Below are 21,355 nucleotides of genomic sequence, written 5' to 3' on the forward strand. Positions count from 1 at the left end.
TCTCTCTCTCTCTCTCTCTCTCTCTCTCTCTCTCTCTCTCTCTCTCTCTCTCATTTAAATAGTATCTAATTCAATGCCAGGCACAAATTAGTTGCTTAATAAATTAAATTAATTGACTATTACCTTAAATAAATATGGATGAAGACTAACTCTAGAAGGAACTTTCATGGAGTTCCTTTTGTTGATTATTTTTGGTGTCTAAAATTTAATTAGGTATTTGCTTGAGGTCTCTACTTCTTATCCTACTGTTTTTTTTTAGTTAGGATAAAATAGGATGCTGGTGAGAAAGATTCTCTGAAATATTTCTGATTTTCTATATCAAGTATTATAATTTCACCCTATAATCAAAAGCAAGGGAAACATGGGTTTATGAAATACAGGTTGTCCTCTAAATTTTGACAAAATAATTAAAAAAGAAGGAGAAACCAAAGCACAAAAGCTTTCTTGTGGTTTTTGTTGTTGTTGTTGTTTCTGTTTCTGTTTTGCCTCACTGAGGATTAACTGGTTTTTGGCATACAAGTCTCTAACTGTAGGAATGCCACTTCTTCATGTTGGGTTCCACTCTTCTTCTTATGCCTAGATTCAATCAGTATATCTACAGATTTTGACTTATCATCTACCATGTTCAAGTCGTTGTTAGGGAAAGAGAAAAATGTAAAGCTCTGTGCCCTCAAGGAACTGAGGTGAGGAATAGTGAAATAGACTAATGAAAAATTTAAAACAATCCAATCAAACTAAAGACATGAGATCATACACAGTTTAATTTTCAAATGAGTTTCATGGCAGGTGCAAAGGTGGGAGATATCACTAGGTGACAGAATGGGTTGGGGAAGTAGGAACTGAGTAATTTCACTTTGAGGTTGTCAGATAAATGAAGTTACTCTAATATTATAAACTTTGATTACATTGCTATATCCCAAAGCTTTATAGGAAATCAGTTTTTAGTTGCTACATCAAGAAACAAATATAGGACCACTACATCCTCTTCAACATTATTGGAGAAAATAGAATTCATAATGTAAGATTGTTGTCTGGAAAGATGAGCATTTCTCCATCTTAAATTTTGTTATTACCAGTGTAATTTCAAGTGCTCAGTAATAAATTTTCCTCTTTCTGTATATCTATTTAAACATCTTTGTACTCATTCATTTTGGCTATATCAACCCACATGTAGGCTAGACACATTCTCATAATGCCCCAAAGCTAGGAGGCTTCCAAGAATAGTAGTATCCCATTACTATTCCCTGAACTCATTAATAATGCCAATTATAGTAGTAATACATTTTTGTTGTTTAGTCATTCACTCATATATAACTCTTTGTGTGACATGTGTCATTGATCAAGATTTGTTTCCATATTATTGATAATATCTGGATAATTGCGTTCACTTCTGCTTCCTACTTTTTATGAAGTGTAATAAGCAAATCAAGAGACCTCTCAAAATGATTAGAGTATTAGAGAAATATCATATGAAGATCACTTGAAGGAAGTGGAGACCTTTAGTCTAGAGAAGACTGAAGAGGAAATGCTAGTTACTTCAAGTATTTAAAAGGCTGTCACATAGAAACAGAATTAGATTTGTTGTGGTTGACCCCAGAGAGCAGAACTAAAAGCAATGATTGAAAGCTGCAGAAAAGTGAATGACAGTTTGAAAAGCAGATAACTTTCTTATAATTAGAGCTTCCCAAAGTGAAATGAGTTGCCTCAGGACATATTTACTCCCCTCTTTACATTAATCAATCAGTCAATAACTATTTTGCTGTTCACTTCACCTTCTTAAGTGTCCACTATATGCTATTTACTGTACTAGGTTTGAGGGATAAAAAAAGACACAAGCAAAACATCTCCGTCCTTGAGGACTTTTCATTGTGTTTGGGGAAGCCATATGGACACATCATCTATAACTCTTCATTTGCCTAGAAAACATTGGACACATCCAGAAAGAGGACTTTGACAGAGATTGAGATAGGTAAGACAATAAGCTTTTGATGGATAACATGAACTCCCAAGAGTCACATGCATGAGGAAGTTAGACCCCATCATATTCCTAGTTTTTGAATGCATGTAGCCTTAGAAAACTGACTCTCTTGGTGAGATTGTTCCCAGTCTTTTGGTTTGAACTCAGATCTTTTTCTTCCAGCTGAAGAGTTAATTTATCTCTATGTTTTCTTTGGTATAGTCTCAATTGTGGATTACAATATAACATAATAAAATGGAATCCTCCAATTTCTGTTTGTTGTGTTTCTTGGATAAATGTGTTTACTTAATATTCATGATGGTCTTTTGTGTAACTAGTGTTAGGTGGGAAGGGGTTAAGATGCCTAGTATAAGCAAAGGGCTTCCTTTATTTTTAGAATGATAAGGAAAGTGACTATCTTTCTGAACTGATCAAAGTCCTAGACTAGATATATATTGAGGAGTGCTGAATAGATTTTATTCTTGTTTTTTAAACCCTTAACTTCGGTGTATTGTCTCATAGGTGGAAGATTGGTAAGGGTGGGCAATGGGGGTCAAGTGACTTGCCCAGGGTCACACAACTGAGAAGTGTCTGAGGCCGGATTTGAACCTAGGACCTCCCGTCTCTAGGCCTGACTCTGAATCCACTGAGCTACCCAGCTGCCCCCTAGATTTCATTCTTGCCTGAGACCCTTCTTAGAGTCTAGAGGAGAGACTGCCTGATGTGGGCAAGGCTGAATCTTGACTACCTCTCATCCCAGTTGGGTACTTCCTATTCTCTGAAAACGTGGACCAAACCTTAGATCACATCTAGCCAGGCCACCTGTGAGCTAGGTTTATATATTTAGGCATACAAAATATGTCTCTTTTATATAAATAAATACTATACATATGTATATAAGATATGAGAAAATGAAGAAATAAGATAAAGTATAGAGATTATTTACTTTATATAATGTTACATATACTAATATATATTAGATATTTCCTATATACACACACATATAAAAAAGATTAAATATTTATACCTATATAGAGAAATCTTGAAGTGGAATGTTTTAGAGGAAGGTTGAATCAGATGACCTTTCACTTCTGAGATTCTATGAATGAGTCTATTACTAGGTGATCTCTAAGGTCCTTTCCAGCTCCAAATCCTGTGATCCAAGGGTTGTGAGTAAAATGCTGTGCCAGTTAAGTTTTAAGAAAAAGGTGAATTAAGTTAAAAAATAATCTTAGTATGTCACAAACACTGAGGCAAAAAAATGAAAGAAAATATATCTCTTCACTTTGTTCCTGAATACTTAAAGTGAAGCGATAGTTCATCTATCTTGTCTTTAGAAACAAAAATTTGATAATAATGGTCAGGTTGTAGAGTCCAATAAAATGATCATTAATGGTTCTAGAATCAGAAGGCAAAATTTTTTTGAAATTACTTTCTAAAGAAATCAGTGAGGTACAATGGAAAGAGGAATGACTGGAGTAAAATATCCTGGGTTCAGATCTTGTATTCAACACCTATTTAATCATGTATGATAATATGCAATATTCTAGGATACTATGTAATTGTATGTGATACCATCTTAATAATGTATGACCTATGTAATCATGCATGACCCTATGTAATAATGCTGGGTACTTTATAAGCATGTATTATACTATGTAATCACAGGAAAGTCATTTAGTTCCCTGGACCTCAGGTTCCTCATTTATAAAATGAGGGGCTTTCACTCTATGGCCTCAGAGGTCCTTTTGCTTCTAGAGATTTGATCTTAGGAATGGTAAGAGCACAGAGATCACAAAGTATATATGTTATTACAGAACATTTTTCCAAAAAATCATGTGAGTTCAACGTATTTACATTTTGTGTTATGTTATTTATGGGCATCACAAAATAAATTGGATTTAAAATATAATTCATCATTTCTCCTCCTCTTCTAGGTTTGCACTATTCTTCAAGTCAGATTTTAGTTCACCATTCCCATAATGAACTAGTTGTCAAGTATTGGCGATTTGACTTCCCAAAGATCTCTTGCATATATATATATACATATATATATATATTTATAAATTTCTTTCTACAGCCATGGCTTCTATTGCTCAGCTAGGGCTCTTATCATTTCTTACCAGCACTATTAAAATCGTTTCCTAATCGACTTCCCTGCTTCCAGTTTCTCTCCTCTGCATTACATCCTTCAAACAACTATCAAAATAATTTTCCTGGGGTGTAAATCTGATCATGGCCCATTCCCACTAGAAAATACTTACTGACTCCTTCTTACCTCTAGTANGTTTCCTAATCGACTTCCCTGCTTCCAGTTTCTCTCCTCTGCATTACATCCTTCAAACAACTATCAAAATAATTTTCCTGGGGTGTAAATCTGATCATGGCCCATTCCCACTAGAAAATACTTACTGACTCCTTCTTACCTCTAGTATGAAAGAGAAAGTCCTCATTCTGGAATTAAAGTAACCCCACCCCTTCCAACCTACCTTTTAAGATTTCTTTCATATTGCTCTCCACCAATGCATTTTACATTACAGTCAAACCAGTCTATTTGCTGTCCCCAAACTTAGTATTCTATTTCCTGCCTCGGTATCTTATTTTCTACCCCTACTCTTTCTTTACTGCTACTTTTAATAATGACTCAGTCTCTTAAAGGCTCATAGGCTAACTTCCACCTTCCCTGATATCCTTGCCAGCTTAATGTTTTCTTCCCTCCTTTAGAATACAAAAGAAATCTTTAATTTTTGTCTTTCTATCCATAGTAACCATCACAGTGTCTTGCAAATAACAAGCACTTAAAAATATTAAGTTGAATTTAGCTGAAGATATCATCGGGAGACAAATTCATTCCAAGGTAACAGTCATCCTTTAAGGAAAATTGCTATGCAACTTATTCATACTAATGGCTTTAATAGGCAAATGCTCCCAGTGTGACGAATACTGTCTAATCTTCTGACCTGAAACCTATTTTATACCCTCTTTTGAATGCTATGATTTACTATTTCACCAAGTCAAAATGATTCATCTTAGGATTTTGATGCTATAGACACCTATTTTTCCAGGGCAGACATTTAAACACTTTCCCAAAGGGAATAACAAAGAAGAAAAAGACTCACATTTGGATCCTGAAGAAGAAGTTCCACTTGATGTAGATTTCGATCCTCCTTTCATGGAAAAAACACCTTTACCTCGACGAGTCGCTGTTACAGCCACGCGGGGACGCTTCAGGGGTATCACTGCCCGGGGAGGTGGGGGCACACGCCCGTGGTAATCAAACAACCTTTAACAAATATAACTGGCACTTAGATTTGGCTTTCAACTAGAATATCCAATCAATTGTTGTTGTTGTTGTTGTTGGTGGTGGTGGTGGTGGTGGTGTGTGTGTGTGTGTGTGTGTGTGTGTGTGTGTGTGTGTGTATTTGATGTCTTTATTTTGTATATACTTTCTTGTGACTACTCAGTACATGCTTACTGGGATAACAATGTATTGCTGATACCTTTTGATCCAGTAATACCCCTACTCGGTCTGTAGCCCAAAGAGATAAAAAAATGGGAAAATACTTGTTTATACAAAAATATTTATAGCTGCGTGTTTTCTGGTGGCAAAAAATTGGAAACTAAGGGAATGTCCCTCAATTGGGGAATGGCTGAACAAATTGTGGTATAGATGATGGTGATGGAATACTATTGTGCAGTAAGAAATGATGAACAGGATGATTTCAGATGGAGCTGGAAAGACCTCCATGAACTGATGCAGAATGAAATAAGCAGAACCAGGAGAACATTGTATACAGTAACTATAATATTGTGATGATCAAATGCGATAGACTTTGTTATTAACAGCCAATATGACGATCCAGGACAAGATTATTCACTTACAAAAATAAATAATATGGAAATAAAAAATAAAATAAAATAATTTAAAAAATGGAAAAAAACCCAATATATTGCTGATCACATTGCTGATAAACATCAGAAGTATTTGAACCTAAGTTTTTCTAACCTGTGCTTGGCTGTGTCTCACACATGTAGGTTTCCCTTTGGGTATTCTAATGCAATGCTGCCTAGCTGCTGGGAATTGATAGGTAATTAATAATCACAACATATAACATTTGCATAGCGTTATGTCCTTTTAAACTATTTTCACTAAATCTGTGTGTATATAAACACAACACACACACAAAATCTGTAGTGCTTGTGTTTCGTTAGAGAAAAACATTATATAAATGGCACAGAAAATATATGTAAAGAAATAATTCTCCCACTTACTGGAAGTGACAATGCTTTGATATGTTTATAATGTGCTACAAATGTTTAGTCTTATTATTATCACTTAGCATACATTAATCTTGTGTCTCTATTTCTCTGTATAATTTCTGTGTTCACAACTCTATGCAGTGAGAAGAGTGAGTACTATTATGTTCATATGACAGATGAAGAATCCACAACACCAAGAGATTGCACTCAATATTTCATCAGTGTCACCCAGCTAGTTTATGAAAATGTCCTATTAGAAAATAGAATTGGAAATGAAAACCCCCAGAAATTTACTTGCAAATTATTAAAATTCTTATCATCAACAACTATGGGAAATATATTTTCTCCTTGAATAGTATAAGATATATAAAATAGACATCCATCTATATAAATAGGCACAGCTTATAGATTATATAGTTAGTTTTGTTATAGCATCACTAAAAAAAAAACAACAGTAAGGGAAAGGGGGGAAAAATTAGCTTATTGAAGTTGGAACTTATTTAGTTGTCCAGAATGTGAAACTATCCCTCTGTGAACCAGGTGTAATTAGGCAGTCAACTGTAAAGATTATAGTGTTATTGATTTAAGAAATACAATGGTTACATATTACATTGTGCTTCAATTACATAGATTAAATTCTTGTACTGTCTTTAAAAACAACCAATCAATAGTAGTAATCCAATGTCATGGTGAGAAGGAGAGATAAGCAGGAAGGGAGGGAAAAAAAAGGTTATATAACATATTAGTATGGAAAATTAGTTTTCTCTTAGGCATAAAAATGAGTGATACAGCAATTCCATTTTTAAAAAGAATCCTTTTATGATAAGACACTGGGGAAAATTTAAAAACAAACATCATTACACAATGGGAAAAAAGGAATATATATATATATATATATATATATATATAGCTAATTTTAAAACCGCCAGACAGAACTCCAAAGTACTTAGAGGTTTTCTTATATCAGAGGTAAAATGTTCTGAAATGGAATAAACACATTTTTAGGAAAAAGCTGAGTGATATTTGGAAAGGAAAAAAGATGAAATGAGACAGTTCAAGAGGGTTAAGAGTCTCTGTGCAGTCCATTACAGTTAAAGATCCTACCAGCACTGGGTATGACATGAATGTCAATACGTTGCTTTTTGGGAACATGAGACTAGAAAAAGTTATAAAGACCACCCATGTCTAAGGTTTTATAAGTCAAACAAACTGACTAAAATCTGCTTCTGATTTCCATCACTCATGGCCTTTTATATATCATATCATAAATACAAGCAAATACTGTGCTTTCATGAATTCCAAACCATAAAGCTAGTACGAGAGGACAGTGACAAAGGCCAAATCCAGGATTCAAATCTCCGTAATGTGGAATTTGGACTTCAGGTCCCTAAAGTGTAACTTTAAAAGTTCAAGAAAATATATAAACTGGATTTTAAAAATCCTTTAAAGTGAAATCGATATGTATTTTGCTCTAGCAATGAAGAAGCATGCCCAGGCAAAACTATATTTTTACACTTCAGTAACAACTAATATATTTTGTAGGAGTGAAGGAAAAGAAAATGAATACTTCCAGGACTCAAGCTTGTCTAGGATTGTAAAGTGTAACACTCAAAGTAACTGAATCTGATCTTGTCCCCAAGGCAGCAATCATTCCTTTTCTTTGGAGGTGCAGTCTACCCTGTAAACTGAAGTTATTGGCTATTGGAACATAAGTTCCTCGAGGACAAGAATTGCTTTGCTGTAGTTTTTGTTTCTTTAATGCTTAGCTCAATGCTTGACATACAGTAGACATTTAATATATGTTATCCTTGTAGCTTCAGAAATGATTCTTATCCCTTTATGAAGGTAGTACTTCAGAATTCTACTTATCTCAAAATTCTCAAACATTCTTCTTATCTACCCTAGTAGCAAGACATATGGAAAATGTAATCTCAAAAGTAGAAAATAAAGTTTTGATAAAGTCTGTTTTATTGCCTAAAATTAGTTGGGAATATATACATATATGCATATGTTTATATGTGTGTATGGAACATGAGTGTGTATGTAAGCATGTTTTAATATATTAATCTGATTATATATATATGTTTATACAAAGGTATATAGTGACCAGCATATAAATATATGCTATATATATATATGTATGTATGTATATATGTATGTATCACCACTTTGAAGGTCTTGACAATGAACTCAGCACCATGTCATTGTTTATTTCAGCGTGCAAATGTATGTGCAGTAGGTATCTACATATGCATATATATGTATAAACAGAAGTATATATAGAATCCATGGGAATTCTGGGTCAAGCTTGTAGCACATGTGAAGAAGGGGTTAACTCACAGCTCCTGGTGGCTGAAAGTCCCTTTCTCCCATTTGTGAGACAACATATCCTTCAGCTTCATGTAGTTTCTTTATGGGTTTCTTATGGAGCCAGGAATCTATGGCCAGTTGGTCCTTGGCTCCAAATACAGGCACTGTTGTTATCTGATCTGGGGACATCTCTAAAATGTCAGTGGGAAGATTCAATGTCCAAAATCCTTTGAACCCTTTAAAAATCCTAAGATCCTCCTCCAAGCAAATGGAGGTAGGAGGGAAGGAGATCTGTCCAAGGCTGAAGGCAGGATTTCTCCTCCTCACTTCTCCCAGACCAACAGTAACTCCTCACTCCCAATTCAACCTGCCAGATTTCTCCTCGATGGCTCAGAAAAGCCATTTTTTCTCCAACCTGTCAAATGACCTCACTTCTAAACTAACTTGATAGATGACCCATAAATCATAACTAAGATTCCATGGCTTATTTAATCCTTTCTTTCTGTGCAATGACAGTCCAATCCCAAGTCCGTTTAGCACTTAGGATAAAGGCTATGACTTAAGTTGATTGGCTAATTGATCAGCTATCTTATTGCTTACTTTAAGTGGGATAGAGTAACTTGATTGAGGAAATCAATCAAACCCACCCTTACTTCTCCCTGCAACGTTGAGATTTGCTGTTCCCACAGAGAAAGAATATATGTTGTGATAACTAATTAATTTAAAAGGCAGAAGAAGTTTTTCTGCTTATATGTGCTTTGTGGAAACATCGTTAGCTGGAAACAACAAACTGATGTTTTAAAAATAATTTATACATGCCTTTGGTCATTCTGAAATAGTATAATAATTGTATATTTTAAATATGCTTCTGTACATTTTGATAATTATGGCTTAGAAGCATGGCTTTAAAACATTCAAATGTAAGGAAAAATTTTTACATGAATTACAGAATCTCAACCCCCCTCCCCAAATTGCACTAAGACTTTGGGGATTCTGTAGAAGTCCTATTACAATTATTTCCCCTTAAATTTCAAAGTGTTGAAGTTATGTTTCAAAATGCTAATTATTAAAACATGCATCACATATATTTTTAATAAACTCATTAAGCTTTTTAAGCTTATTTAAAATAGGATTGGTAAGCTCAAAACTGAATTCTGACTTTTGGGACATCCTATATAATGGAATGCGGCTGGATCAAATGCTAATTTAAATGAGCATTAAGAAACAGACAGAGCTTGTTATATTTTTCTAATATGTATGAGAGCTCTGTGCACATTGATACTCTATAATCAATGATCTGAAACAACTTTAACTTGACCTAAGAGTTTTTCATTCACTGAAATACATTGGCTTTGCTCCTCTTTCTAATTAACATGAGAATAAAATTAATATGAGAACAAAAATAGTGAACAACTACTCCCTTTATTAAATCTATTTTTTAGCTTTGAAAACACATATCTGGCATAGCTGTGATTTTTCTGTTAAGAAAACAATTTGATGCTTACTGACTACACAGCATCTTTGCTGATATCAGTGGAAAAAAAGGTTCAATTGCAATTGGCACTATTACAGTAATTGAAAACATTCCCTGGGGCTCAAATATTTTTTAGTACTTAATATCGATTTGCTTTGTTTGAGTATATAAAGATTTTTATTTTAAAAATTACATGCAAAGACTTTCCTTTACAGTTATCTACTGGAGGAAGAATATTTTAGTAGGTATGGCACCAGACTAAGAGAACCTGAATTTGAATCCCAGTTCTGCTATTTATTAATTGGTATACCTTGGACAAGCCAAATCCCTTGATGAGTCTCAGTTTCCTCATCTGAAACATAAAGGCTTTATGCTAGAAGGCCTTTAAAGCCAATTCCATCTCTATATACTCTTGTAAGTACTATCTTCCCCTGTCCCTGACACAAGCATGATTCTAGGGAGAATATACAAGCCTATTAGCCAATGAAATTGTACAGAATCCCTGATACTATGGTCAATTACTTAACTAGTATGCTAAAAAATAATACTGGTTCAGGGAACCAGAGAGATTTTGATAACCTAGAATTTAATAACTTTCTAAGCACACGTACACATGCACACACAAACCCCACACAAGTATTGGAATTAGTCTTTTCTTTATAACTATTAAAACCCATACATTTAGGAATGCTCAAATTGAAAATGATAAGATATGATTAGCTAGTGGTTGAAAGAAACAGAAATTGTTCTAGTGTTGAATCATTAGAGGGCTTTCCAATGTAACCTAAAGAGTATATGGTCTTAGGTTGGAGACAAATCTTATAAAGGGCTGCTCTTAGTATCACTAAAAGAATAAATCCCCAGCCAGTGAGTGACGAGTGATTAATGGCTGCCCATATACTCTTCTGGTTTATAAATACTAAAAGGAAAACAAGTTCCAAATGGCCAGTTTTAAACATGCCAGCTAGAAAAGGGGCAATGTTTATCAATAAATGTAAGCAGAATAGTCTACAAAAATTGATGTCGACAAAAATAATTTGATAATAGGACAAACATTTTCTTTCCTCCTCATATTCCTTTGAGTTTGGTTTGCCTGGGAATTGATGTTTACAGGGTAACCACTGAGAATATCTGCTACTGGCAGATGCTTGTGTTCCCTTAAGACAAATCTGGACGACTAGAAACATATAAATAACCAAACAGTAAACCTGTCATTTTTGGCACTGACAAATTCAAGCACTTCTTTATTTATTTATTCAGTCATCAAACATTTATTAAGTTCCTACTACATATGTCTGACACTATGCCAGGTAGTGAGGAAGACAGAAACATTAAAAAACATAACTTCACAGAGCTTATAGTCATCAAGCAGAAGAAGTGGCATACACAGAATTAGAAGAGGATGAAAAAGATTATCAGATCCAACTTGTTTTACAAATGAGAAAACCAATGACAAAGAAGGTCAAGAGACTTGTCCAATAACACAATTAGCAAACCATAGAGGAGAAGGCAGGAAGGAGCAAATAACTGGGACCTAGCTTTTCTGATTCCTAGTAAAGTAGTCCTTGGATATTTATAAAGACATGTAGGTAAAAAATGTTTTAAAGTGGGAGAAAATCTAATGTATAATGAGGACACTGTTATGAGACATGAATGTTCCTTTACTTCGAAGATCTACTATTTTGTTGGCATGGATGCTCTATCTGCCATGCCAATGGAGATCACAAGCCATCTACGACTTAGTTATTCATCTTTGAAAGTTATACTTGCTGAAAAATTCATTACTCTGTATTTGACATGCTATGAGCCTCTCCAAAATTAGCTAGATCTTTGGGTGACAGACATATATTCTGTAATTCAGGCCATTCTCAAAGCCTTTCAGCTTGGTAGAATTTGCTAAAGTCTGAATTCCCCTGGCATAATTTGAGAACTCAGGGTCACCTCCATGCCTCACAATTACTTGGTTAAAAATAATAGCTGTAGAATATGAGGCAATGTATATTCATTGAATAATATGATATTCATAGTCCCAGGTTTAGTGCTCTCTACATTAGGAAATCAATAAAAGCTGTAGTGGAAACATTTAAAAATCTAATTATCATCAATATGTAATTATAGAATATTAGAAACAGGGTCTAAAGATTATCTTTTATAACTGCAGTATCCATCATAGATTTTTTTAAAATTCAGCTTAACCTTCTTATCATTCCTGGGAGTCCTATTAAATTCTCAAGAATTATAAGAATGGTTTGAGAAAATCTTTTCAAAAAGGAAAGTTTCTTTACAAAGTTAATATTTGGGTTAAAAAAAATCAACTTTCTCCTGTATAAGTTAAAGCTGATTTGACAATTGGCATGAGTCAAGGGAGATTCCATAGAAATACCACACAGCAATAACTGTGAATGAAATACGTACTTAATGACATTTGTGGTTGGTTAGTTCATATTATGAACATGGCATTAGTGATGCTATGGTTATATTCAATTCTAATATGGGCTAGTTATAGGTCACAGACCACATTCTCTCCCTGCCTATCCATCTTACAAATTAATGCAGTTAGTCACTGTCTAGCAAGACTGGTGCACATCAATCCCTACCACTAAAAAAAGACAACATAGTGGATGCCACTGGTTCTGGGTGCCACATTGTAAAATGGACAGAATATAAGCTGAAGTTTCTAAAGAAGCCAACAAGGGCTGTGAAGGTCATTTAGACCAGAACAAAGGAAGACTATGTAGAACAATTGAGAATGCTTACTACAGAGAACAGAATAATTAGAAAGGTAAATGAGAGTGGTCCTTCATGAACTTGAAGGGCTGTCACGTGGAAGAAGAATTAGTTTTGTCTGTCCTAGATTCAAGTACAATGAGTAGAAGTCACGAAGAGGCAGATTTTAGCTTTGTCCTGGGTCTTCCTTTTTCTCTCTATAATTTTTCCTTTGTTTTATCGGCTCCTATAAATTTGATTGGGCAACTACGTTTGCAGTGGATAGAATGCTAGACCTGGAATTTGTAATATTCATCTTCTTGAGTTCAAATCTAGCCTCAAACATTTGTTGGTTGTAAGATCCCAGGCAAGTTCCTGAACCCTGTTTGCCTCAGTTCCTCATCTGCAAAATGAAATGGAGAAGGAAATGGCAAACCAGTCTAGTACCTTTGCCAGGAAAACCTGAAATGGGATCACAAAGAGTCAGACACGACCAAATCAAAACAAACAATAAATTCAATTATCATTGAATTGCCATTGCAGATGGTTCCCAGATTAATATATCTAGAGGTATATATCCTAGTCTCTTTTGAGCTCTAACCTCACATCACAAGTGGACTATGGGATATTTTGAATTACATGTCTGTAGGTATCTCAAACTCAACATGTTCAAAACAGAATACATTATCTTCTTCCCTAAACCCACTCCTGTTGTGAAGTTCCCCATTACTTTCTTCATGTACAAATTAGCAGCCAAATCCTGTCATTTCTACATCTGCAACCTCTCTGGGGTATACATCCACTTCTCCATTCACACAATCAGCACCTAAGTACAGGCTCTCATCACCTCTCTCCTGGATAGACAAAATGCCTTTCAGTTTGTTTCCCTGCTCCTATATGCCAATATATCTTCCACAGACCTATGAAAGTGATTTCTGTAGACTGATGAGTCACAAACATTTAGTAAGCACCTTCTATGGTTTCAGGCATATTAGATCACTGGATTTTAGAAGGTGTGTATCTCAAGCATGTCTTTGGACTAGAGCAGGGGTCAGCAACCTTTTTGGCCGTGAGAGCCATAAATGCCACATTTTAAAAAATGTAATTTCGTGAGAGCCGTACAGTGCTCACAGTGCCGCTCCTGTAACAGCGCCTGAAAAAAATTGACTTTATGGCTCCTGCAGAAAGAGCCATACGTTTCCAACCCCTGGACTAGAGAAACTATATTTTTCAAAAGACATGGAAAAAATACATCATGTTACAGAATCTTTCTCCACCAATGAATATTACAATTTAAAAACTACTAAGAAAATAAGTCTTTTAGAGTTGACTGGTAATAAATGACTGGCACAGGGTCACTCCAATATAACTAGGACCTGAAACCATGTCTCTTTGTCTCCATGCCTAGCATTCATCCCCTTACATTATTCTCCCTCTTCTAAAAATGAATCTATAAGCTATGGCAATGATAATGGGAGGCATAGAGAAAAGAGGTATCCAGATAAACTTGCCAAGGACTAAATTTTGCATACAAATGCAACAATTTTTCAATGACTAGTATTTGTGGGAAACTCTTTGGAGGAATAAACCATTATTGATACACTAACCAGGAGAAAACAGAGAGGTGAAATTATGAAATGTTACTTAAGTGGGAGATCATTTTGGTGACTTCTTTTGGGTTTTTTGAAGTCAGCAATAAGGATAATCTCATTTTTAAAAGTAAAAAAAAATTCTTAGAAGGACTTCCAGATTCATTTTTTGTGATATAAGTTAGAGCAAGGTCCTGCAGTTAAGGTTGAGAATCTTGGAGGAAGGCAGACAGCTTTAGAAGGAAGATACTACACAAGGGGAAGTTCTCAGCAATTATTTATTATGCCATAAATCTATTGGGAAATATTGAACATTCTCTTTATGGTGGTGATCCTTGTTTGACATGATGGCAAGATTTGGTCCCTCAATGTGTGATGGGGCATGGAATGGTAATTAAGTAATGTGAGGATGGGGTGAGACCAAAATGGATTTCAAAATTTTCTTTTAAAAAGGAAAGAGGGGTAGAGTTATGTTCACATGTAAGTGAAATAACACATGGTGCAACAGAGACAAGTTGAGAGTGTGTGTGAACTGAGGAAGTATGAATTGGGAGTAGAAAACTGGGCAGCACATGTGAGGAAAGACATGCAGTTGTGGGCCCTTTGAAAAGATTACATGTTGGGTGGGTGGCAAGTGGGTTCTCAGGTCTTGCAAAGTCAAGTGACTTCTGTTTGTGCTGATATCCACTCTGATATCATCATTTCTGAAACTAGGAGGACGAAGCACAGACAGATGGAAATCTGAATGGTTCACTTCTGAGATTAGTAATTCCCATATGTGTTATTTAGAATTTCTGGGGTTCTATTTAGAAGTATTAAGCCTCAAGATATGTAGTATTATAAAAAAAAAGTAAATAAGTTAATCTGAGTGGGTCAATGAATGCAATTTCAGTGTGAGGAAGGATAATGGGGGAATAGGGGATTATAAGGTGATTGGAGGAGGAATGAAGGTAAGGGAAGGTATATAGGAAATAAGGGAAATAGGGTATGTAGCAGAGGGCAGCTCAAACAGATTTATTCCCAGAGGCTTGAGACAGAGGATACAGGGAGGAAACTAGGGCCAGTAAGAAACGTTTAGGCTTGACTGGAGGGTTTCTCTCATTAGTTTCAAAGTCTCTTGAGGGAGGGGTTGAGAGGGCCCCTCCCTGCCAGTCAAACTGATGGCTGGAGGAAGTCTTGAGTAGGTACTTCCTGTCAAGATGGATGCCCCAGTTCTCTCAAGAAATAAAGAAAAATGATTTCTTCTTCTTGAGCCCTTGTTGACACAATGACTCACCAGAGGGTTTGAATAGGTAACAAGGGGATTTATTAATACCAGGGTCAGTCAGAAGGGGGGAGGGGTTCAGGATTTTCTAACTGCTTCTAGGGAGAGGGGTGAGGGTGGGGGATGGGTCGCAGAGAGGTTTAGATAGAGAGAGTCAGGCTCTCCCAGTCAGGAAGATTTGACTGCCTTTTAAGTAAAGTCTCTATCAAATCATTAAAACTAGGGGTAACTTATTTGAGGATACTGTACTAGCCTATAGAAACTAAACCCACAATGTCTAATCACCAAAATCCTCCCTTCCACCAGGACCCAAAGGAAATTCAGGGAAGGGGAGGGATGGAGATGGGAGATCAGGGAGAGGTCTGGAGAAATGAGATAAGTCCAAATTTCCCCAAAACAAAATAAACACAGGCCAAGGCCGAAGCAATTAGGCCAAAGCCAACAGGTTAAGCCAAAGCCAAAGCCTCCAGCCACAGCAAAAGCCAGAAGGCAAAAGCCCCATCAGTTGGAACTTCACCTCAATTTATAGCTTTAAGTTCTAACTGATTTTCTGAAGATTCTAAGATGTTTAACTGACTTTTTGTGACCTTTAGAAATTACAGAAGCAAAAGTTTCTGTTAGCCACCTTGATATATGACAACTTCCTGTGGACATGTGGGGGATGTTGAAACTACATTTTCCATGGTCCAACGGGTTTCCTGTTTTGGATGATGTTTTCAAGGTAAAGCCCGGCTTTAAATATTGAGAAGTTGGTTTTGACTTCCTCTTTGCTACCTGAGCATGTGCTCTCTCTTTTTTGCTACGCAGACAAGATGAGGGAAGATAGGGAACGTAATGGCTGAGGTGGCAATTTGAAATTTTTACAGGCTTGTGGTCAATTTTATTCTACCAACATGGGCCTAAATAAAATATTAGTTTCCCTCATAATATCAGCCTTCATCATTTTTATTAATAACAGTTTGGCAAACCACGTGGAAAACGTGACTCTCAATTTTTCAGATAGCCTACCTAGAGCATTTAGAATCCTTCCCAGAGCCTCAGACCTGCTCTTTTTCTGCTCTTGCTCCTCTCCCTATTTTCCCCAGCCTTGAGGCTGCTTTTTAGGGAAAATAGACAATGGTTTTAATTGCTGCTGAGCTGCTAGTTCTTTTGCCCAGTGCCCAAGGCCTGGTGGCCCCTACCCACACTGTTCAAATGCTGGTTTCCTGCTGCTGCCTCCAACACTTTTCCTAACTCCTGATCCCTGGCCTCCGCTTTTCCTGCTCCTGCCTGCTGCCAACTCCTGAGTCCCCGGCCTTTTTGAGGTCTTTCCCAGAGACTGCTTCAGCCTCTGCCGCTTCAGACTTGGAAAGTATGCAAAGACCCTTTTTTCTCTCACACACCTGGGACTTTACGAGGAATGTTTCCTCTTAGACATTAATGACTTTTACCCTGAAAGATGCTTTTACTCCACATTTTCGCCCTCCACATGTTTCTTTAAAGCCGACCTAGCCACCCCCCCCACCCCTCCATGTTGGTTTTCTAAAACCTGACCTAAGCTTTTCTCTAGCCCCTACCCCACTTGGCTTCCACGTGGGTGCTAGTGTTTACTCTTCAAACAGGAAGTAAAACTGCAAACTTTCTTGCAATTATTTCAAACTTGAAACTCTGGGGAACTTTGAACTTTAACACCCTTATGCTCAGAGCAGAGGGTGGTTATAAGGATCTTGGATTTGGATCAGAGGTGGATTTTAAAACCTCAGAACTGAATGGGTTTTATTTCTGTTTTTAAAAGACTGTATCTTACTGTATTTTGCTGATTAGTTTTGTGAATTAATTTTGTTTTTTTTTGTTGATTTTTCCATTACACTGAATCAGTTTAAGCTAATGAAGTTTTAGCTGCTAGATTAATTCCTTTTATGATTTTATTGTAACTCCCCAAATAATGAACAAATCTATTAGTACTGGTGAAAGAGGTTATTTGACTGTATAGTTTGTTATCTGGTACTCATATTGTATTTCCTAATTTATTTAAGGTTTCAATCTTTTTCCTGTATCAAAACAATGCTGTTATATGCATCATTTATGAACATCTTACACATTTTAAAGTTGTAAATTGCCTTATGTATACTTGATTTGCCATCTCACCTATAAGAGCACATGCCTTAAGTTTTTATTCTCTCTTGATAATTGTGTACAACCTTCGAGATTTTGAAGCCTTGAGAATTTAAAGTGTAATTTTGTGAGAGGTCTTTAAAATTGACTTTAGATCCTAGCCCCTTCTGTATAAATGATAAGGTTTTTATATATTTATTTAAAAGAATTGTTGATATTTTATTCTGAAGAATTGTTGTCATATATATATACATATACATATATATATATAATTTTTTTAACAGGAAGCCAAGAGAACTCCTGTATACTTGTGTTAGTCTGTATGTCTTAGCCTACTTTTTCTATCAGAAGGATCTAGAATTCTTAAGGATAATTTAGACTCAGAAGATTTTTTTTAATCAGATTTTTTTTTTAGGCTCTGCCCCACAATTGCTATGGAGGCAGTAACAGAGTTTGTTGAGAAAGCATCTTAGCCAAAGGTTTACTACACCTGTTGAATTTGTAACAAGTATACGATTTTTTTAAAATATCATAGCAAGTGATTATAATAATGGGTTGTTTAGTATTGTCTTTAAATGTGTTATTAGAAATTATGGTACTTTATTTGAATGTGCATTGTGAATCTGCTATTTTTGTAAAACCCATTTACACTCACAGCTCATGCAAAGGCTTAACAGGAAATGAATCTCATTTTTGGGTAAAAAACCCTTTACTAGTTCTAAGCTATTTATTTTTTTTATTTTTAAAACATTCTTTTATTTTTCTTCCTTACATGTGCAATGCAATATGTGTTCTTTTCTCTCGATTTGTTATCCTTGAGAGCATGTATTTTTTCCCTAAATTTTAAATTTTCTTATTGTTTTTCCTTTGAATTTTTTTTAATTAGAGCAATTGATTTTTTCCTTTTTTCTCATTTTGTACTGAAAGTACATATATAATCGTTAATCCTTTTTTTGATTTTACATTGATATAAGCTGAATGCAAATATATATTTGCTATATTATTAATGCATACCTGGAAAACCTGAGACTATGGTAACCTGCCAATTATTGATAAATATGGTGGGACTGTGATTTAAAGTCTCTCTGTCTGATTCCAGGAGAAGTGCTAAAAAGAGCCACGAGGTCATAGAGACTGACTGAGAATCTGCAAAAGTGCCAAGGAGCAAAAGGCCATGCAGACCACGGATTGAGGAAGTTCTATGCCAATACTGAAGGGCTTGAAACTGGGGTTTGAGTTTTGGAGTCAGCTTTTCTAACGCTTAGAGGCTCAGACTCTACCTTAACTTAAATTCCTAGTAAAGCACCTAAGATTGGCTATCATTATTGGCCCATTCCCTGAGAAGGTGCAGGCAAATCAGACCAGGGAAAGACATTTCCCTTATTTCTCTTATATAGAGAGAATAGCAACTTTCTGTAATCAATGGCTCCTGAATGGGTAACGAACTGCCTAAATTACTTTTATTGAGCCTTGATTCAAGGACCCATTATAAGTTTTTTTTTTATTATTTTTCTTTTTTCCTTATATTTTTGCACATTTTACATTTCATTCACAAGTTAATTAATTTTTCCCCTTTTATCTGAATTTTATTCTTTTTTATTGTTATTATTATTATTTCTTTTGCCAATTGATTTCATACAACCCCGTGACTCAGCCATGCATCCTTAGCTGACCTGAGGTACCCTCTTCAGGGGAGAAATATGTTATTTAGAATTTTCCTCAGGGGTGTGTGTGTTAAGTTTTATAATCATAATATCTATATTAAAATCTATAATGTAAAAAAAAGATTTTTTAAAATTCTTTTAGGAGTAATCTAAATAACACACATAAGAGAAAAGAGACTGCTAAGGGAGAATCCAAGGAAGCCAGACCATAATTAGAATCTCGTGTGTGTGTGTGTGTGTGTGTGTGTGTGTGTGTGTGTGTGTGTGTGTGTGCGTGTAATAGCAAATGAGAGAGACAGATGACAGAGAGAGACAGTGACAGAAGCAGAGAGAGACATAGAGATGCTATCAGCTGACACTAGCTAGTTAGCTCTAGGAACCTGGGGAATTCTCTTAATGCTTTTGGATCTCATTTTCATTTATAAATATGAAAAATTAGAGAAGTTTGTCTTCTGGCTGAAAAAAACCTATGAAAAACTTTTCTTGTGGACATATTGTTGACATTCAATTGTTCATTCATGTCCAACTCTTTGTAGAGATGTGGGGCTATGTTTGTTCCTTTCCTTTTAAAAAGCCTACTTATAGACATTTAGAAGATAGAAATTTATTTTAATATTGCATCTTTTCTCTATGATATACTTAGATATGCCTATAAGTATATCTATACTTATATGAGTTTAAGTATATTCCATATCTGATTAATACAGTATTTTGACTTAGTTATATGAATGTAAGCTCCTCAAGGGTAGGAATTATTTCATTTTTTGTCTTTATAGACCCAGAATCTAGCATGGTACCTGGCACACAGTGTCTGGTTAATAAATTTTTGCTAATGAATGAATGAAAGCAGGCATATTTTAGCAGAATACAGAAATATTTCCTGCTTTTGAAAAATTCTTAGCAAGCCTTAACAATTATTGAATTATTCCTCAAGTATTCTCAAGAGCACATTACAATCAGGAAAAAAAAGTGTTGTTTTTTTTAAAAATTTTGAATCTTTTTCAAATATCCCTTAATATGTAACATAAAACAATAAGATAAGCTTAAATGTTTCCAAAAGTCCCAGAAGTCTAAAGGTACTTGAGAAAATGTTTGAATATTTAGGAAATGTTTTTGCCTTTTTCCTATTTCCACTGCTTGTACAGTGCTGGGTACAGAGAAAGCATTTAATAAATGTTGTTAACTTGAAAAATAGGTTAAGAGTCTCCTTTTGTGTCAAACATTTCTCTGTACATTGGAAGGGTTCTTTTTTGTTTAATTAAAAAATAGATATCTTTCAAAACTAGATCAAGAAACATCCATGAGGAAAATGCATGAAACATTTAAACACAAAGCAATGCAAAATAAAGGATTAGAGAGGCATAAAGCTCAACTCACCGATTGTAGAAATCATCTCTGTAGTAATCATAATCAAAGACATAACCACTGCAAAGGAATACAGAAAGAATCATCAGTTGGCATTTGGTAAACTCCTATTAATGGCTTTCTGGTATATCAATATTATTGACTTTTGTATTTCAGACATATTTTCAATATATTTGTGTATAAATAGACTTCTTATATTAATACACACATTTCATACAAGGCTGTTTCAATGCCAATTTTTTTAAAGTTATGGTCTAATAATTTTTTATTAGTTGGAAGGTTGGAAGATAATAATGAATTATAAAACGAGAAAGCATTATGTAGAGGCGGTTGGGGGGGAGTTGTCTGAACCTCTTATTACATCATTTTGGGAAATCCCAGTGAGAAAACTCCTTCCTCTAAAAGCATGTGATTAATTAGCATGTGCTATGCTACTTATGATCTTAGAGATTTGCCTAGGAGCAGTGAAAGGTTAAATGACTCATCTACAGCCATGGCAGCAGGACATTTCAGAGGTGAGACATGAATCCAAATCTTCCTGAAACTGAGGCTAGATCTGTACCCTCTACACGATGTTGTCTCTCATATTGTGTTACAAAATTAATATGTATAATTGATGACCCTTCTTTCCCTTTCCCCTACTTAAAAGAGAAGATACTGTAATTTCCACTA

General features: G+C 35.3%; 1 protein-coding gene across 1 annotated transcript in view; it reads right to left on the reverse strand.

The window, feature by feature from the left end:
* The window catches only part of RALYL (RALY RNA binding protein like), a 572,389-nt gene that overhangs the window by 194,658 nt on the left and 356,376 nt on the right, over positions 1 to 21,355 (reverse strand). The window contains exons 4-5 of the mRNA XM_044682437.1: positions 20,696 to 20,743; positions 5,077 to 5,240 (exon numbers count right to left, since the gene is read on the reverse strand). Coding sequence (XP_044538372.1) covers positions 5,077 to 5,240; positions 20,696 to 20,743 — 212 coding nt within the window. The remainder of the gene's footprint in view (positions 1 to 5,076; positions 5,241 to 20,695; positions 20,744 to 21,355) is intronic.

The sequence above is a fragment of the Gracilinanus agilis genome, chromosome 1 (assembly GCF_016433145.1).
Source record: "Gracilinanus agilis isolate LMUSP501 chromosome 1, AgileGrace, whole genome shotgun sequence".
NCBI classification, from domain to species: Eukaryota; Metazoa; Chordata; class Mammalia; order Didelphimorphia; family Didelphidae; genus Gracilinanus; species Gracilinanus agilis.